Here is a 17622-nt window from a genome sequence, read left to right as displayed (position 1 = left end):
CACGTTTACCACTCTAACTCAGCAATGACGAATGATATCACAATTCTGCGCATTGCATCTAATAGTACTTCTAAAGCGGACAAAATTGATATGTTTTGCAGAAACCTTGTACACAACGTAACGAATTCACGTAAGATATAAATTGACATATCGAATTTGTTCGGTTAGAATTATCTAATGGATCTCGTATACAGAACCGCGATATCTGTTCTTGATGCAGAGTTACTAATTTGTAAACTTCGTGCTTCTATTTTTTTTTCGAATTTTGCAATCTTTGAAAATTATTTTTAAAACCTTCAGGCATTAAATTGAAATTCCCCATCCAGCAGTCACTAGAATTTAGCTTTCTCTCTCAAATGCAACAAATTTCATTAAAATCGGTTCAGGGGTTATCTCAGAAAAGCGTTTCTGCCTTTTACATGTATTTAAATAGGGCGTGTCGGAGCTGGACCCGAGCTAAAGCTTCCTCTTAAGTGTTATTCTTAATGTGTAAATGTGTAAGTGTACTGCTGAAGTCGTGCAGTTATTGTTTACCTTTCCTTTCTGCACACGGTGAGACGAGCAGTGGCCGCGGTGGAACCTGAATGCTTTGACATTATCAAATTCATGTAATGAAATAAGTGAAAGAGGGCCCCCGTATTCACAAACAGGTCTCGCGCTAGAATTGTTCGCAAGACAAAATTTCAGCCAATTCTCACGCTGGACATGTAATTAGCGAACACGGCCGATCAATGGCAAATATCACTTACGAACGAAAGCTTCGTGAATTTGGTCCCAGACTTTCAGCTGTATCATCAAATTTGCTGGCTAAACAAGTTAGTGTTGATAGAGGGATTTAGTCTTCTTCCCACGCAAGCTTAACAATTTCGTGAAACGGAAATGCAAGCCAGGCAGCGCAACACTTGCGCACGTGTTGCACACGAACAACGGTCCATCGCTCGGAAAGAAAACAAAGTAAGAGATGTGAAGTATGCAGGGATTGTTGTGGCCACGCCTTAATGCACTGGTTGCACATCACGTCACTCAAGTGAGGAAAAAAAAAGAAAGGCAATAGCGCAGCATGGATCGAGCGAAGTGAACAGTCTCTGCTACTGAAAGGAGCGATTTATGGAACGTTTTATTTCTTTCTTACAACGTGTGCGCGCGAGAGAATGTCGCTCTCTCTACGTGCGTGCGTGCGTGCGTGTGTGTGTGTGTGTGTGTGTGTGTGTGTGTGTGTGTGTGTGTGTGTGTGTGTGTGTGTGTGTGTGTGTGTGTGTGTGTGCGTGCGTGCGTGCGTGCGTGGTGTGTGTGTGTGTGTGTGTGCGTGTGTGTGTGTGTGCGTGCGTGTGTGTGTGTGTGTGTGTGTGTGTGATGTTGCGTGCGTGACGTGCGTGTGTGGGTGTGTGTGTGTGTGCGCGTGTGTAGTGTGTGCTGTGCGTGACAGTGTGTGTGTGTGTGTGTGTGTGTGGTGTGTTGTGCGTGCGTGCGTGTGTGTGCGTGTGTGTGTGCGTGTGTGTGATGTGGCCGTGCGTGTGTGTGTGTGTGATGTGCTGTGTGTGTTAGTTGTGTGTGTGCGTGCCGTGCGTGTGATTGGTGTGTGTGTGTGTGCGTGCTGTGCTGTCGTGCGTGGTGTGGGGTGTGTGTGTGTGGTGTGTGTGCGTGCGTGCGTGTCGTGGTAGTGTGTCGTGCGTGCGTGCCTGTGTGGTGGTGTGTGTGTGGTGTGTGTGTCGTGCTGTGTGTGTGCTGTGCTGTGTGTGCGTGTGTGTGTGTGGTGTGCTGTGCGTGCTGTGTGGTGTGGTGTGTGTGTGTTGGTGGTGTGTGTGTGTGCGTGGTGTGTGTTGTGTGCTTGCTGTGCTGTGCCTGCTGTGCTGTGGCGTGCGTGCGTGTGTGTGTGTGTGTGTGTGTGTGTGTGTGTGTGTGTGTGTGTGTGTGTGTGTGTGTGTGTGCGTGTGTGTCAGCATTATTTGAGCAGCGTGACTCCGGATACGCAAGGTAAAAAAAAAACTCCTAGAGAAGAACGCCCAAATGAAGAGTACAATAACATTCGTATAAAGAAACGGTACAAACAGATCACGCAAAAGAAAACAACGAGAGATTCTCACGAAAACAACAGGGGCCTGTATGGCGTTCATCGTGGCTACGTCAGCTGGCGCTATCTATTACGCGTGGGTCAACAATTGTAATGAGTCCACGTTCCATGAATCTGCTGTCACCGTTTATTTATTATTCCCCTGCGGAGTGGAGAGCGCGTTCGGTATACACCTGAGAATGACGATGCACAGGCGTATTTCTACCGGCTCATATTGTTCCGACTCCATTGTGGCCACGGCCATCGAGATCACGTAGGCACGGGATCCTCATGTTTTATTTACTCATTGATTTAAAACCCATCATAGCTATACGCTGCATTAGGCGCTCTCTCACTTCAGCCAGCGTATATGAGCTGACCGTAATGCATAAGCGGCGTATTTTGAAGCAATCTGCTGTTTAGTATGTACGAAGTGTTTGCTGGGTGCAGTGTGACGCAAGTCGACTATAATTTAATTCAGCCCTTGGTAGAAAGGGGTTCAGGAAAATATTATTGTAAAATATCGTTTTCCTATTATCATCGACCCTTCACAACCACTGTGCATGCTGATGTGGGATTAGTGGTAGGTAGTTTTTTTTCTTTTTTTTTTTAAGCTGCACCAAGTTTTAAAAACTGCCTGTAGCATACCGCACAATTCTAACCCTTGAGCTAAATTACTCATAGAGGCTTAATTCAAAATCAAAATGCTTCATTCATTTCAATTATTGAATTAAGCATCAAAATGCTTCATTCAATGTTAAGTAAAATTATACTAAATACCTTTTTAATTGGTTACTTTACGGCACGCATTTCTATCTAGGAATTTTAGCTAATGAGTATGCAGTGCATATCAACTTGGGCGAATTCTGACGATGGCACCGGTTTCTTGATATGCGCGTCAGACATGCGGTAAAAATGCGCTGTTGTTCCACTTACCTTTGAAAACTGCTATTGTATGCATTGAAGGAAAAATGTAACTGGAACGCCGATGTATTTCGTCGGAATCTTTGAAAATCATTATATCGAAACTGGTGTAGTTCTGAGCATTCGTTCCAAGTGGATCGCCTTGAAAGCTCACCGGCTACAAGTCGTAAATTTATATATGTGTCGATATTTAACAAATTAAATGTGAATTATTCCATTAATCATTTTGATTTCTCTTAGAAGTAATGACCGCCTCACCGAGTAATTAAGCTGCATATGGCTAGGATTGTTCTGTCTGCCATAGGATATTTTTATAAATTTGGTGCAGCTAAAATTAGAACACCTGGTGTTTGGCAGCAAATTTGTATCCTAAACAGAATTGGTACCAAGGCAAAGGAAACGCAGACATGGAAAACCGGCAGAAGATTAGGTGGCGTGCTGAGATTATTAAATTTGCATTAATAGGGATGTTTAGAAAACAGCGTACCCCAAGTGGGTTCGCGTAAGCAAAAACTCAAACTTCATTGTAGTCCGTTTGCGTTCTTTTGTAAGCCCGGCAGTTTGCGCCCACTAACTTTCGGTCAGCATAATCTACCCCTAATATGGACGATATGCAAAATTCCGTAAGCAAGATTTCTCGTCCATCTAACTTGCTAAGATGGCTGCATTCTCGCTAGCAACGCTTTTCGAAACACATGTTTTGAAAGCGTAGGTATATATATATATATATATATATATATATATCAGTAATATATATATATATATATATATATATATATAATCAGTTAAAAGAAGTGCAGGCGCACGTCGAAAAACAAAATTTATTTTCGACGTTTCGGCCGGGATCCGGCCTTCATCAAGAGTGGTGATCAAGGCCGGACCCTGGCCGAAACGTCGAAATTGAAATGTTGTTAGTTTTTCTGCGTGCGCCTGCACTTCTTTTCGCTTATTAAACAACGGATCCGAAGAAATACTTTCTTCGTATATATATATATATATATATATATATATATATATATATATATATATATATATATATATATATATACTTCACGCACATGCACGTTTCCCCCTTTGACGTTCCTAATGCTGTCGTATTAATAGCCGCACATATTAGACGACAGACGCGGGATACAGATAATATTCCACGTGATCTTCAGACGCAGAAATGTAGGATGGCGTGCAGAACGTACGGCAGATAACCGGTGGTGTTTTAAGGTAAGATTATACGATTGGGAGGGAGAGAAAGTGCTGCCGATAGAGGCAGAGAATTAGATGGAGCAATGAGACTAGAAAATTTCAGGATGTGGGGCGGCTTCGGTATATACTCTCGGGATAAAGGTATAGCTGAAGACTTCCGAGCCTGTCATGCAGTAGTTTGGATGATGATCATGAGGATGATGATGGTGATTACAGGCGTCGCGATCATATTGACCCTTTTCGCGGAGCAGTTTGTTTTAGAGAAACGAGATGGCGCTCACGACGGCGCGCCATACGTCTCCTCAGCGACCGCGCACGAATACGAAACCATTACCGCTTCTACCTTGCTTCCGTGCGATACATGTGATATCAGCTGTCGGAAATGCAACAGAGTTTTCGCTAACACACTGTGCTCCAATCATGCTAGATTGAATCATGTGGATTGAAAACGTGTGCAGTAGTTGGCTGCAAAAAAAGTGACTGGCATGTTAAGGAATTGAATGAATCTGTGTGGCCAAGTTCGCGAACCGCTGCTGCAACTGTCCGAACGTGTTACCGGCACTTCCGAGATGTACGGCTTTACTCGCGGATACAGAAATTGGCTCATCCGCCAGCCTTGTATCGCTAACCTTCAAAGAAAGGCCTTCATCCCCAGAACGTCGGCAAGGGTGAGTACCACTCGTTAAACAATGACAAAGGGAGTAGCGCCGCTTCCTGTCACAGTAAGTTTCGCACACGTTTGTCCCAAATGGCAGGAAAACTTGTGCCCACTCTATCGCCGACGTATCAAGAATAAGTGAATGGGCGCACACTTAAATATATGCGCACTGTATACGCACAATAAATGACGGACTACACCGATGGCGCACGAATTAATGGTCGAAGCTGAATGTTTTGTGACGGTCCACAAGAGTAAGCGAGTTTCTAGCTGTAATATATATTTGCTACAAGGTATTACAATGTACACAACAGCTACGTTTCCAGCCTTGTGCGCAGCAAGAACAAATCTATCGGAACTGAGCACACCCGTGAGCGATTAGGCAGAAAATAATCAGATAGTGGCCCCACCGAGGAACTGCACTGAGTCAGAACTGACACTACTTCAAGATATTTACCAAATAAAGAAAAAATAGCAAAACGCACTAATCCTGACTGAATTCATGAGCGGAATATTTGGATAGCTTGGAATACATATTTAGCCCCGCTTTTAGAACAAGCACCATATACGCTGCTTGCGCCGTTTGGACATAGCTTAATGAGCTCCGAAAGCACTTTTGCATGTTCTCTGAAGCTGTGATCAAAGCTTCGTGTCGTCCACCGAGTCACCGCCTACGATATTTCCGAAAACAGAGTTTTCTAAGTCGCGCCGGCGTCATACACTGCCATTGTAAACAAGGAGGCAACGGAGGCAGTTGAGGCAAGCAATGGACGGGTCACCACGTGGTCAAACATGGCAGCGCCCACGGGATCCCCGCGAAAAGGGTCAATACTCACTCCGAGTGGTGGCAAGGACCAGGCCAGTGGGTACCTGCCATAGCACGTTATCCGCAGCGTGCTGTTGGCAGGAATGTCGATGTAGGCAGTGTCGATGTCCAGCTTTGGTGGCAAGAACCGAGACACTCCGGACGTCGCACCTGCGATATCATACACACACACATTTTTGAGTACTAAGTTCTCTGCGACAGTTCATATATGAAATTCATATATGAAAGTCACGGCGTGTCGAAACATATTGTACTATATACAGAGCGTTGCCTATTAGTGTGACGCTGTGCAAGCTTCGTCAGATGGATTAGACGCGTGCTGTGAAGTGCTGCGCGCCGTAAACAGAGAATGCTTGCAGGAACCTCCGATGTGACTGACGCGATACTTACTGGAAAGGTTTCTGTGCGTGCGTGCGTGCTCGAGAAAGAACTTTTTTCGCGAACTTTCTGCGCGCATACGTTAATTCTTCCACTTACCGGGCACAAACGGCGCTGGTTGACGATACCCGGCTGCTTTTTTTCTTCGACCAGTATAATTGTCCTCGAAATTATCTTGTTTGCGAGCGGTTACTGCCCCTTCTAGGCTCCACGACCTCATGGCCGCACGTTTTGCCCTTACGGTACGAATTGGCGCCCGCGGGGATCGTTGCGGGGCAAACAGGTCGCGATTCTGCCTCTATAGAGGCTAATCAGAATAACACGGACGTCGCGTTAAATACAGGTCAGTGCACGCCTGTTAATCTTTGCATGAAGGCGCTAGCTTTCTCGGCGGCAATAAAATTTGCACGATGGCGTGGGCGTCCGACGCGGCTCATTCGCTCGCTGCGCGAGACGCGCGTGCCCCTGTGACTGCGTCTCCAGTACCATGCAGCGTGTTCAAGCCACCGCTGACGCTTAGCATTCCAGCTTTGGAACCTATGGCACTCTTCGCACGCACCAGCAGAGGCCACGATTGGTCACTAGATACATGCGCTTACCAATCGCGGCAACCAGCGATGACAAATGCCGTGAACTAGCCAATCGCAAATTGTCGTTACGTGAGACCGGCGCTGAGGATTCGGCCTCCATAACTTGCCACCTGTAGCCTTGACAGGGCTGCACAGATTTAGCGAGGCAGGGTAAGATCGCTGGACGTTGCCTCCCCCTCACCCCCTTGAGACGAAGCAAATAGCTCGGGGATCGTTTTGGGAGGCAATTCGACAGGCTTGATCATAATACGTACGAAACGGAGGCCTTGGCGACGCGGAGTATTCCACAGCGATTGGCTGTAAAGACCAATCGTGGAAGTCCGCATCGGCCCCTCCCGCCTCGGAGACCATTTCACGATCGCTCGCTGCCCCGTCTCTTCGCGTCGTTCGAGGGCAAAACAATTTACTTCCAGAACGTTAGCCTCGTTCTCGTGAGTTGCGAGACGCGCGTATTCAGTGGGCCATACCGGCCTTTACTTGGAAAGCTCAGCTTCGGTGACAGTGAGCAGCAGCGGCAACAGCAAAATAAAAGAGGAAAAAAAAGTTAAGTACACGTAAATACTACGTTTAACAAACTGAAGTCAACGAAGGAGAGGATCTAGCGTGCAGTAACAAAGCAGCAAATAAAACAAATCAATGCGATTCGATTCGATATGCTCCATCAAAAAACTGACGCGGAGACAGTTTTGCCAACGGAAGTATCTTTAGACCGTCCTCTTCCTGGTGAATTTCTTTAGCCTGTTCTTCGTCGAACGCATTCTAGACGTTGACGCGCCTTCCACTCTCTTTTATCACCGCTCAAAATAACCACTCGGGGTTACCAGCCTGCCTTATCCTGAGCTCCACTTTCTCGTTAACGCTTTTAGTGCTGTTCGTTTCTCCTTACTTCTTTTCCTTCCTGTTGTCTCGTTTTCTTTTTCTTTCCTTTCTTTCTTTTTCTTTTTCTCTCAGAAAGATGAGCGACTTGTTTCTTGACCCAATGCCAGCTGCCTCTCAATTTCTAAGCAAGATGTCGTTTATCAACGGCAACATCGGTCTTCCTATTGCGCACTTCTCACTGCAGGTTGCAGCCCGGAGCGCAAGGCAAACGAGAGGCTTTGTGGCATGCGGTAATTAAGCGGAAATGAGCAAGTGGGTATCCCTTCCCCTTCGCTCTCCGTGGTGTGCAGCTGCGGCGGCATCAGTGGTCAAGACCTCGGACAAAGTGCCTTCCCTCCTCATCCTGACCCTAATGCGGAAACTTAGAACGAACTATGCTCGATTAAAGTTGGACTGTCAGTGTGTAAGTCCCCGGTATTTTTTGATCCGGCAGGTGAAGATGTTTCCGAACGCCTGTAGTTGCTGCATTGTGAAAAGTCAACAGGAAGGTCATGCTTGCGGAAAGAGTTGGTGAACGTGTTCCGCAGTGTGACAGCGCTCTTATTCAATTCAATTCATTTTTATTGATAAGTAAATTAGTAATTATAAGACGTAAATAAGTAAATAAGACGTAATTACGGAAGAGATCTTCAGTGTTTTGGGCGCAGTTCATACAGTTTTAGGAAGCTGACTAACTTTTTCTAATAATCTTCTTTCTTTCTTTCTTTCTTTCTTTCTTTCTTTCTTTCTTTCTTTCTTTCTTTCTTTCTTTCTTTCTTTCTTTCTTTCCTTTTCTTTCTTTCCTTTTCTTTCTTTCTTCCTTTCTTTTCTTTCCTTCTTTCTTTTCTTTTCTTTCTCTATTTCTTTCTTTCTTTCAGGCCACGAAGAGTAACAGCGTCGTCGAGAGAAGATCGTTCTACCCTTCACGAGAATGCGAATTTTTCCACGCTGCCCACTGTCCAACGTTTGCCAAGGTTAATTAAACACAGAACACAGCGGCAGGTCATCTGCTTCGATGTCTTAATCAGCAGCACTTTGGCATTATCAGAAGTACTCGCAATCAGCGATAGGGCAACGCTTCATTTCGCCTTATCACCCTCCCTTCAATATACCTTCGTAAATCATTTTTACCGCACACTTCTTATCAATTGCCCTGCGTAGCGGTACTTGGTGATAGTACCAGTGTTAATATACTCTATATATATAATATATAATGTCGCGCCGTTGAAGGACATATATCCGCAATAAATGAAAAATTGTGCCGCAGTGAGATGTAATTGTTCTAGTGTCCATTACTGTTTTATCTGCAGCATCGACTTCGCAACTAACTTTCTGCGAATACTTTGGATGATCATTTGTCCTGTGCGTGTAGCACTGGAAGCAGCACACTCCTACCACTTAGGTTTACTCCATCCACACCCCATTTCCAAACCCTAAAACACACACACTCATGAAGTAAATATGTTGTCAAACTAAGAAACAAACGTAGGCGCTTACAAAGGTTGTATGTATTCGAAGCTTTACTGCGAACGTGGTTGTCTGCGGGTGTATGTGCAGTTGCGTGTTTATGCCATCACGGTGTCGTCTCGGCCTTCACTTGACGTATGGAGCAGCATACGAGGTAGTCAGCCATGCTAACATCTCCAGTTTCTCATTGAAATCAACATCTCTCTCTCTCTCTCTCTCTCTCTCTCTCTCTCTCTCTCTCTCTGTATGTCTGTCTTGAGCGCACCACGGCCTGCCACCACGGGCCCGGCCAATTGCCGAGACACTGCTATAATCTCGTCATACAAGACCTGATGGTGCTCACGGCTGTTTCGCCCTTCGCAATGTGTTCCGTCGCATTAGACGCGGCGCATTTATCTGCCTCGAGGCCATGCCGCGCTAATCAAGCCGAGTGCGCGCGTCATCTGCGATGGCGAGCGACCAAAGACGCATGGCGACTCCGCTCTTGTTGCGGCGAGCAGCTCGCCGGACGGCCAGACGGCCGAGCGAGCTGGGCTGACCCCGCTTTCTCTTCGCTTTCGCGCGCCCGTGGCAAGAAGAGTTCCTGCCCCGAGCGACGGCCAAGACGCTATCGGTCGTCGTCAGCCGGCAGCGAGGGAGGAAATCCCCGCTGCGCACATCCGCCGGGGTGCCGATGGCCTGCGCCGCTGGGCGCCCGGAGACAGCCCGGCGCGGCCGTGGCTGTAACCGTGCTCGGTTCGCGACACCGCGGAAGACGTGAAACGGATGTGCGTTCGAAGAACGCCAGCAAAGTACTGGAAGAACGCCAGCAAAGTACTGAGTTGGTCACGTATGAAAACGAACGCGTTATTTGCCTTCACGACGAGAGGTTGGGTGTTGCCTGCACGGTGGTGCGGGCGCCGTAATCACTGCCCGTGCGTGATATAGTCTCGGTGGAGGCCCTATGCATTTACTGCGGCTTGTCCAGGATCCGGCGGCCGTGCCGGGCCCGGGTTTCCGGTCCGCTATAATTATTAATTTTGCCGGTTTCATCGCAGAACGCAGGAAAAAAAAGTTCTCGGGGAGAACACGGTATAGACCAAAGGGAAAACTGGCTACTGCCTATTATATGATGGCTAAATGTGTGTTTGTTACGTCAAGTTGAACAGCACTGTAGGGCAGAACAATAATCGCACAATAATTTCTCCAGTGAAAGCTATGTTTCGGAGGCTGTGCACGCGCTGTTTGTTCGCTGCGTACCTGACGGAGAAATGCCTATTTTCGACACAATTAAATGATCAAACTAATAAAGAGCTTTCGTTAATTGTTTGTTGATTCCATAAGGTAAGCACCGGAAGGGGAGTGTTTTGAGGAAAGGGTTCAGTACAATTACGCACGATTGCTTGAATAAAATTATTTGGCTTTACGAATAAAATTATCGCCATTTTAGCATCTGGTCCTATAGAAATTCAGTCATCAGATAAGATTATAAGTTGTATGGGGCATTACGAGCCAAACTTTTGTCGCGATGTTACTTTTATGTGATTTTCGGTCCACATATGCAAGAAAGCGTGCCGATGCAAGAAAACACTATTGGTGGTGATTTTTGAAATGATGCGAGTAGAGCGGGGAAGCTCGTAATGCAGAGCTGTAAGGAACCAAAGAGTGCTCCGACGTCGAACTTTGCCCGCGATCCCCGATGAGCGAAAGTCAATTCTAGGCAAACTCCAAAGGCCCGCGCAGCCTTCAATACAACAAATCCAATACCACTAACAAATACCACTAACGAACACGACCGCCTGATGTGCGGTTTATAGGTCCGCACGTGAAACTTGGCAACTAGCGCTCCTAACAAGATGCACTAAAACTGTCACTCCCGAAGATTGCAACAGCTCGGTTGCCCCGACACCTCTGACGCAAGCCCAGCGTCGCAGACGGTCCGCTTGTTGGCCCAAGTGCGTACGGAGGAGTGAAGAATGACCTCATCGGAACCGGTACTGCTACGGCGGCCAAGCACATAGCGGCGGCCCCTTCTTGAGCTATGCCTATAGTAACCCATTATTACCGAGCAGGACGCGACCGGACTCTCGCTACACGAGGAAAACACAAAGGGATACTGTCTGGAACGCCCTCGAGGGCGTTTTCGCGGGCACTCCCCTATCTTTAACAGCGACGGAGTGGAAATAGTCAATAAAATATCGCGCTTCGAGCGTAGGGACGCGCAAGATTCTTTCGTGTATTCCGAAGATCGATACTGGTGATCTCTCCGATGTCTCTGAAGATTTCTGGAGAGTCAGTTTGTTGCTTCGAATCGGTGCGAAATCGCACGTCTCGAAAGTACGTTTGAAGCACATCGATTCTAAGCGACCAGCGAAACGTGCAATCCTCGCACTGAATCAACGAAACGAAGGTGCGTGTTGACACGAGGAGAAACTTTTTGTTGCTACTTGGTGGGAACGATCGGACTACGCTGTTATCAAGCTCCGCTGGAACGAAAGCTACACAAAACGCATACACAGCGCGCCTCTACGTCATCCGCGTCTATACAAACGACATCCCAGTATCGGAACGCGATGTACTGTTTTGTCACCGCAGTGGGACATGTCCTGGCGCCTGTGTTTCCGCTCATCGTTATCTTTCGTTCACGCATATGCGCAAAAGCAAACACATGCGTGACATTGAAGACGAAAGACAACATTCAGGCTGTTAAAGAATGGAAAAGCACAGCAAGTTCAAAGCCGCATCGGCAAAACAATATATCGTGAAGACAAAACGTTGCGGCAAAATCGGCACGACCCGGCCGAGCATCGCAAGTGCCACACATGCGGTGTGGGGCCCCCGACTCAAAGGGCTCGAAAAGACAGCTACCAGGGCGTTTACATGAAGCTCAGAAAACGGGGTCGAGCCTGCGTCCTTGGCTGTCGTGTGCCCGTCAGACTATAGCGTAAACGATAGCCGGTCGGGCTGAGCAAGTTCCGGTTCGAGCTGGCCAATTAAATGCTTGTAAACGCTGCCGGATCGCGTCAGCAGTTCGCAGTCAGCCAATGAGGAACAGAAACTGTTCGACGCATGCTGGTGTTGAAACGTCGGCCCGCCAGAAACTACTTAACGTGCTACTGGCGTCGAAAGTTTACATGGCGGGGGGTTCTTGAAAAAATCTCAGTTTATGCGCAGTTCAGCCAATGCAATATCTCATAAATTTAACATTGTGTTTATCAAACGTACTACTGCATACTGCAACTCTCAAATGTGTGCTTCTCGAAAATTCAGCTTTCTTTCTTCCATTTTCTTTCAGATCCTCCACCCCATGTACTGCTGCTGTCGGGAAGGGCTGCCTCAGTACTGACTCGAGCCTCCCGCACCGCGGGTTCAATTAACCACGCGCTGACGATTGTGCTAGTATGCCGCTGTGCAGTACAACGTATACACGAATAGCGCCTCGCCCTTTTACTTTTGGCCCCATGTGTAGATTTACTGGGCAAAACCACACTTTTATTAAAATATTCAGTGATTCGTACATGTTTGCTAACCCCGGCACCAATTCTAGGAGGTCAAAGACGCGGGGACGCTAAGTGCAAACGCATGTAAAGTGCTTCTATAGCTTGACGCCACGATGCGGGCGAAAGTGCTTCCAAGCATTCAGGCGAGTTTGCCAGTTATTTTGATGAGGCAAAGTCAGGGAGAAAAGGATGGGTATTTTGTTTACATTGGCTGAGCTCTATATTCTCTTTGACTTCTTTGTGTGGACATTACGAAGCTGGACGCGTAGATGGGACATTAAATTCTGCCTCTTTTATGACATGGCGGCATATCCCGCATAAGCAAGGAGGAAATGACTCTTTTTTTTTTTTTTTTAGGTACGTATGCGAAAGAAATTGCTCCACAGCCCGTTTTAGTGCACGTGACTTGAACTCCTACCCTAGGTACATAGTTCTGCAGCGGTTCGCTAACGGTTAAAGAGTTTGACGACATCAGGCAGTGGATCAAAACGGACGATACCGAAGCTAAAGGAACGATATTCACCTTTAGAAAGAGAAGGGAAGCTAGCTGGTACAGTACACTTAAAGCAATTTTCTATGGCCGAATTGAGCGTCATCACACTTTTGAATTAGTATAAGCCGTAAACGTTATTTTGTTTTCGTAATTTATTTTAAAAGTCCGAGCTTAATCGATCTGCGAGTAGGCGGTAGACTAGCGCAAGGACGTACTGTCGGTCGATCACAAGAAAGACTGAACTACAAGTAACCACATAAAGGGATGTCCATATGAGCTGCTGTCACCTGCTTGCGCTTTAAGGGTTAGCGGGGCACATTCAGATTGAGCGCATAGAGGCTTTAGTGTGTTGTACGTCCCACAGAAACATATTCATGCGAGTAAGGTGTTTAAGCAAGAAGTGTTTAAGCTTTAATCACTGCAACTTACTATTTATACGGCACGTGCAACACGCGGGCTTTGTTGCGTCTTGAGTGACGTGGCTATCTATCTAGCTGGACTAGTGTTGGCAGGAACGTGTCAGAGCGGATGTTTCTTCAACCGGAAATGCGCGCGCGAGCGAGAACAACGATTTCATCCAGGAGCGCGCTTCCGGCGGAACAACCAGACCGTCCCCTCTTCCGGGCTGTTGGGAAAGAAGACACCATCGTGAGCTGCGCATGCGCACGAGACAGTCGGAAAAGTTTTCTTCCACGAGTCGAATAAGGGGGGCAGCTACCAAAGTTTGTATTTTTCTTCCTGCGCCTCCCTATCACACCGGCAGCGCAGAGCTGTAGGTATACGTATACTGCGCCGGTGAGACGCTCCCGTAGATTTTCCTGAAAACAAAGGCGCTGTGCCTCATTCTGTGTACAGGGCTTGACCTGAGATCGATGTCACCGACAAGCAGGAACATCCTCTGTCGGTGTTGCTCTAGAAGAATGCAGGGAACGCGCACCTACATGCGGGGCCGCGTCACAAACGTCACGTTAACTTGATTTACGATCGATCAACAAATATAACCAAAATTATTAGTCAGTTCAGTCAGTTCTGTTTCACTGTGCATTCGGTGCATTTCACAGATGTCCTTTATTGTTCTTTTCTTTTTTTGCAAACTTTTTTTAACCCTGAAAGACAGACAGAGAGAGAGGAAAAAATAAAGGGATAGATGAGAAGGTTAGCCAGTGTATTAAACGGCTGGCTACACTGTGCTCAAGAAAGTGTTTAAAGGGAATTAAAGATGATAAAAGGCAAGACGACGTTAAATGAAACGAGAGAAAGAGGAAAGGGGGAATTGCATAAGCGCGATCCAGCGCGCGACTGCTCTTAATGTCTGTAACCATATCTGTACGTCGTCGCAGTCCGTCACCTCTCTGTGCTGCAGACAGGTGTAACAGTGTTCAACACTGTTAGAGAAGTGGAGTGTTGAGTTGCTATGGAGTGTTGAGTTCAACACTCAACACTCCATCTCGGCTCAAGAAAGCGTATGGCAGCGGCGCCCATCGACAGAAGTGGTCCCTGCGCTTCATCGACACTCCACGGCAATTCTGGAGCAGCATAGCGTGTTCATCAGTCAAGGGCTGTGCCCAACTCGGTGGAGTGGAGGAAGAGCTTGAAGTCGAGTATCGTTTCAGTATACGGCATAGATCGTTTCAAGACCAGCAAAGAATTCTGCTATACTAACGTCATGCTCCAAGCGCACGGCGGATACTAAAATAGTGACACTTTATTATAGTGAATGTCCCTTAGTTCCGAGTTCATCTTTAAAAAATTGATCATTACGATTTCCCCTTCTCAGATTAAGACAGGAAACAAATGTGATAATTACAGTTCAGGGAATATCGAAACACCACATGCAGAGACAGAGACGCGCGCAGCAGCTCTGATAGTGCCACATTGCGACGTTGACGTTAACTAGAGCACATATAACTGTAATACTTATATGTCCGCGGATCCACTTGGAACGAATAATTGGGATGACAGCAGTTTCGAGATATTCATTCACGAAATTTGCGGAGAAATGCATTGGCGTTCCAGTTAGTTTCTTAACAAAACGTCGTTTTATGCATTGAAGCAAAAATTTAACTGGAACGCCAATGCATTTCTCCGCAAAGTTTGGGAATGAATATCTCGAAACTGGTGTCATCCTGAGAAATAATTCCAAATGAATCCGCTTTACGAACTCCACGGCTACAATTTCTTAATTGCAATATGGGCCATCAGGTAATTAGTTAAAAACTTAATTAGTGAATTTTTGTTGATTAGTCAATTCTGCATTTCAATTTTTTGTGCTAGTAATGTCCGCTTCTTCGAGTAGACCAGCTCATGAACGAGAATTGGGCTATCTGCCACAGGCAACCTTAAATAAATTTTGAAAGTGTTCGCTGAAACACCCTGTATATAGGTAGCTCTCGTTCATCTTTCTGTGATAGTTTTATATATACACACCTAATATTATTGATACGGGCTGGCGTACAAATTCTATAGCATCGCTGTCAGAGTGCGATAGAGCGGAAGCGAAGCCAGACAAATAGCAAGTGACGGGCGAGTCCTAAGCGGCTGTCACGTAGCGCAGAATATCGGGCGCTCTCATTTTGCACGGCGGTATGTTTAAGTATTGCCTCTTGCTTATTTTTTTTAATTCGACATCCCGCTCCAACCCGACGACGCTGTCGAAGGCTTGGCTATGCAAAGAGCCTGTATCGGATAAACGAGTTGGGCTTCCCTACCGAAAAATGAATCCCGGCATTGAAGGGGTTCATTTTATCGAATGGGCTTCTTTTCCTTTATATAAATTAGAGATGGGGTTTCTTTTTATATTGCGCTGAACTATGCAACTGTTTAGTGTGGAAAATACAAACATTAACTGAGCTTGGTGTCTAAATTAATGTACAATGAAGCCTTTGGATCGCTACAACCCTCCTTGTAATCTGATGTAATCTCACACGCATTACCATAACAGTGAACCAGAGGTGGACTACTTAACAGACATTAGAAAGAAGCCTACTCGATATAACTTCTGCGCTATTAGTCTGGCAGAATTATTGAAAGAAAAGGTTTTGAACATCAGCACGAGAGGACTGGAAGTCATTGAAGAAAGGTAAAATGAAATAAACAAACATTCAAAGAGGTAAGAGGCTTCTCATTAGCACCGGGGTGGCACGCATTGGGTAAACTGCATGCGTACAAGCCACAACGGCTTGACAATTGCACAAATCTGCACAAATGCACACACACACTTAGTGTGTGCATACAACAGCGCGTGACTTCAATGACAGAGAGAGGGGAGAGAGAGAGAGAGAGAGAGAGAGAGTGTGTGTGTGTGTGTGTGTGTGTGTGTGTGTGTGTGTGTGTGTGTGTGTGTGTGTGTGTGTGTGTGTGTGTGTGTGTGTGTGTGTGTGTGTGTGTGTGTGTGTGTGTGTGTGTGTGTGTGTGTGTGTGTGTGTGTGTGTGTGTGTGTGTGTGTGTGTGTGTGTGTGTGTGTGTGTGTGTGTGTGTGTGTGTGTGTGTGTGTGTGTGTGTGTGTGTGTGTGTGTGTGTGTTGATGAAGCACTGCGGGAATCACTAAATCATCTAAGAGCAACAGAAGTACTCATTTAAAAGAGCCGTAAGCCAATAAAACCCTACTACAATGATTTTATACAGCACAAACTCACACGATCTAATTTGGCACAATGAAATTATATAACATGGATATTGCTAGGCTTGTATATTCTTAGTAGGACAGGCTTACATTTCTTCCTTTGTAGACCTCCGCTGAAAGCCAAATGAACAAAAGAAAAACTTTTTACACAGAACGTACTGTCATCAGTCCTTCCATAGGAGACTCCTTACATTGTACGTACTTTATGTTATTCTTCGTGCTCTTAATTACAATAATGTTACCAATCAACACCTGACGCCTCGCTGCATTATATAAGATTTATGCGTTCAAACACTTTTGTTCCTGCGAATAACAGTACCGAAAACTTTCCCGCCAAATTGTCTCGTATAGTACTTGTACACTGACCCATGTTTCCAAATTTTTTTTACAATTACCCCGCAAAAATTTTACACACTAATCATTGCAATAGACCACGACCTTTGAAAAAATTGTGCTACGTCCCGGATAGTGATTATAACTACGTGCGCATTTTAAACCACGCTTCCGATAAAAGTTTAACCACGCGCAGCTACTGACATTGCTTGCAGAGACGCAGCGGGAGAAACGACACGCCTGAGCGCGCAGCAAATCTCTATAAACACCCCCGCCCATGCTTGTGTCGCGCACGTTGGCGAAGGTTGCGTGGGCGTAGCAGTACATCGCATTTCGACGCCATTGCAACACGGCCCGCTCCGTCCTACGCAGAGGCGGCCGGCCTCGTCACCTTACCTGTACTGCCGGTCTGTACGCGAGGATACATTCTTCGCGCCGAAGTGGAAATGTCTTTCGCTGACCTTCTGCGCTTAGATATTTTACTTACTACGTGCCAGAAATAAAAATGAAACAAGGAAAATTTCCTAACGGCAGCGACGGAAAAAAAGTGTTTTCAAGGTACGGTGCACAGACCCTTGCTGCTTTTTCGGCATGCTTTGCAGTAAGCGAGCCACTGTTTTGACCTTAATTCTCTATCTATCTTCACTGTTTTAGTCGTTCTTTGGAGCTAGCCTAATGTTTCGTGTTTGTTGTGTATGGCTAAGCACAAGAGAGAAAACGGCATCACTATTGGTGCCAGTCTCG

At 46.3% G+C, this 17622-nt stretch overlaps 1 protein-coding gene across 3 annotated transcripts in view; it reads right to left on the bottom strand.

Moving 5' to 3' along the window:
• Positions 1–17622, bottom strand: part of LOC119450045 (vascular endothelial growth factor receptor 1-like) — an 83161-nt gene that overhangs the window by 32239 nt on the left and 33300 nt on the right. For 2 of the 3 annotated variants that reach the window (XM_037713399.2, XM_037713398.2), the window contains exon 2: positions 5669–5808. In XM_037713399.2, coding sequence (XP_037569327.1) covers positions 5669–5808 — 140 coding nt within the window. Of the gene's footprint in view, positions 1–5668; positions 5809–13352; positions 13603–17622 lie in introns of those variants that run through there. The other variant, XM_049665606.1, reaches the window with a different exon arrangement.

This window comes from Dermacentor silvarum, chromosome 4, assembly GCF_013339745.2.
Source record: "Dermacentor silvarum isolate Dsil-2018 chromosome 4, BIME_Dsil_1.4, whole genome shotgun sequence".
Taxonomy (NCBI): Eukaryota; Metazoa; Arthropoda; class Arachnida; order Ixodida; family Ixodidae; genus Dermacentor; species Dermacentor silvarum.
This window is presented reverse-complemented; position numbering and strand designations above follow the sequence as displayed.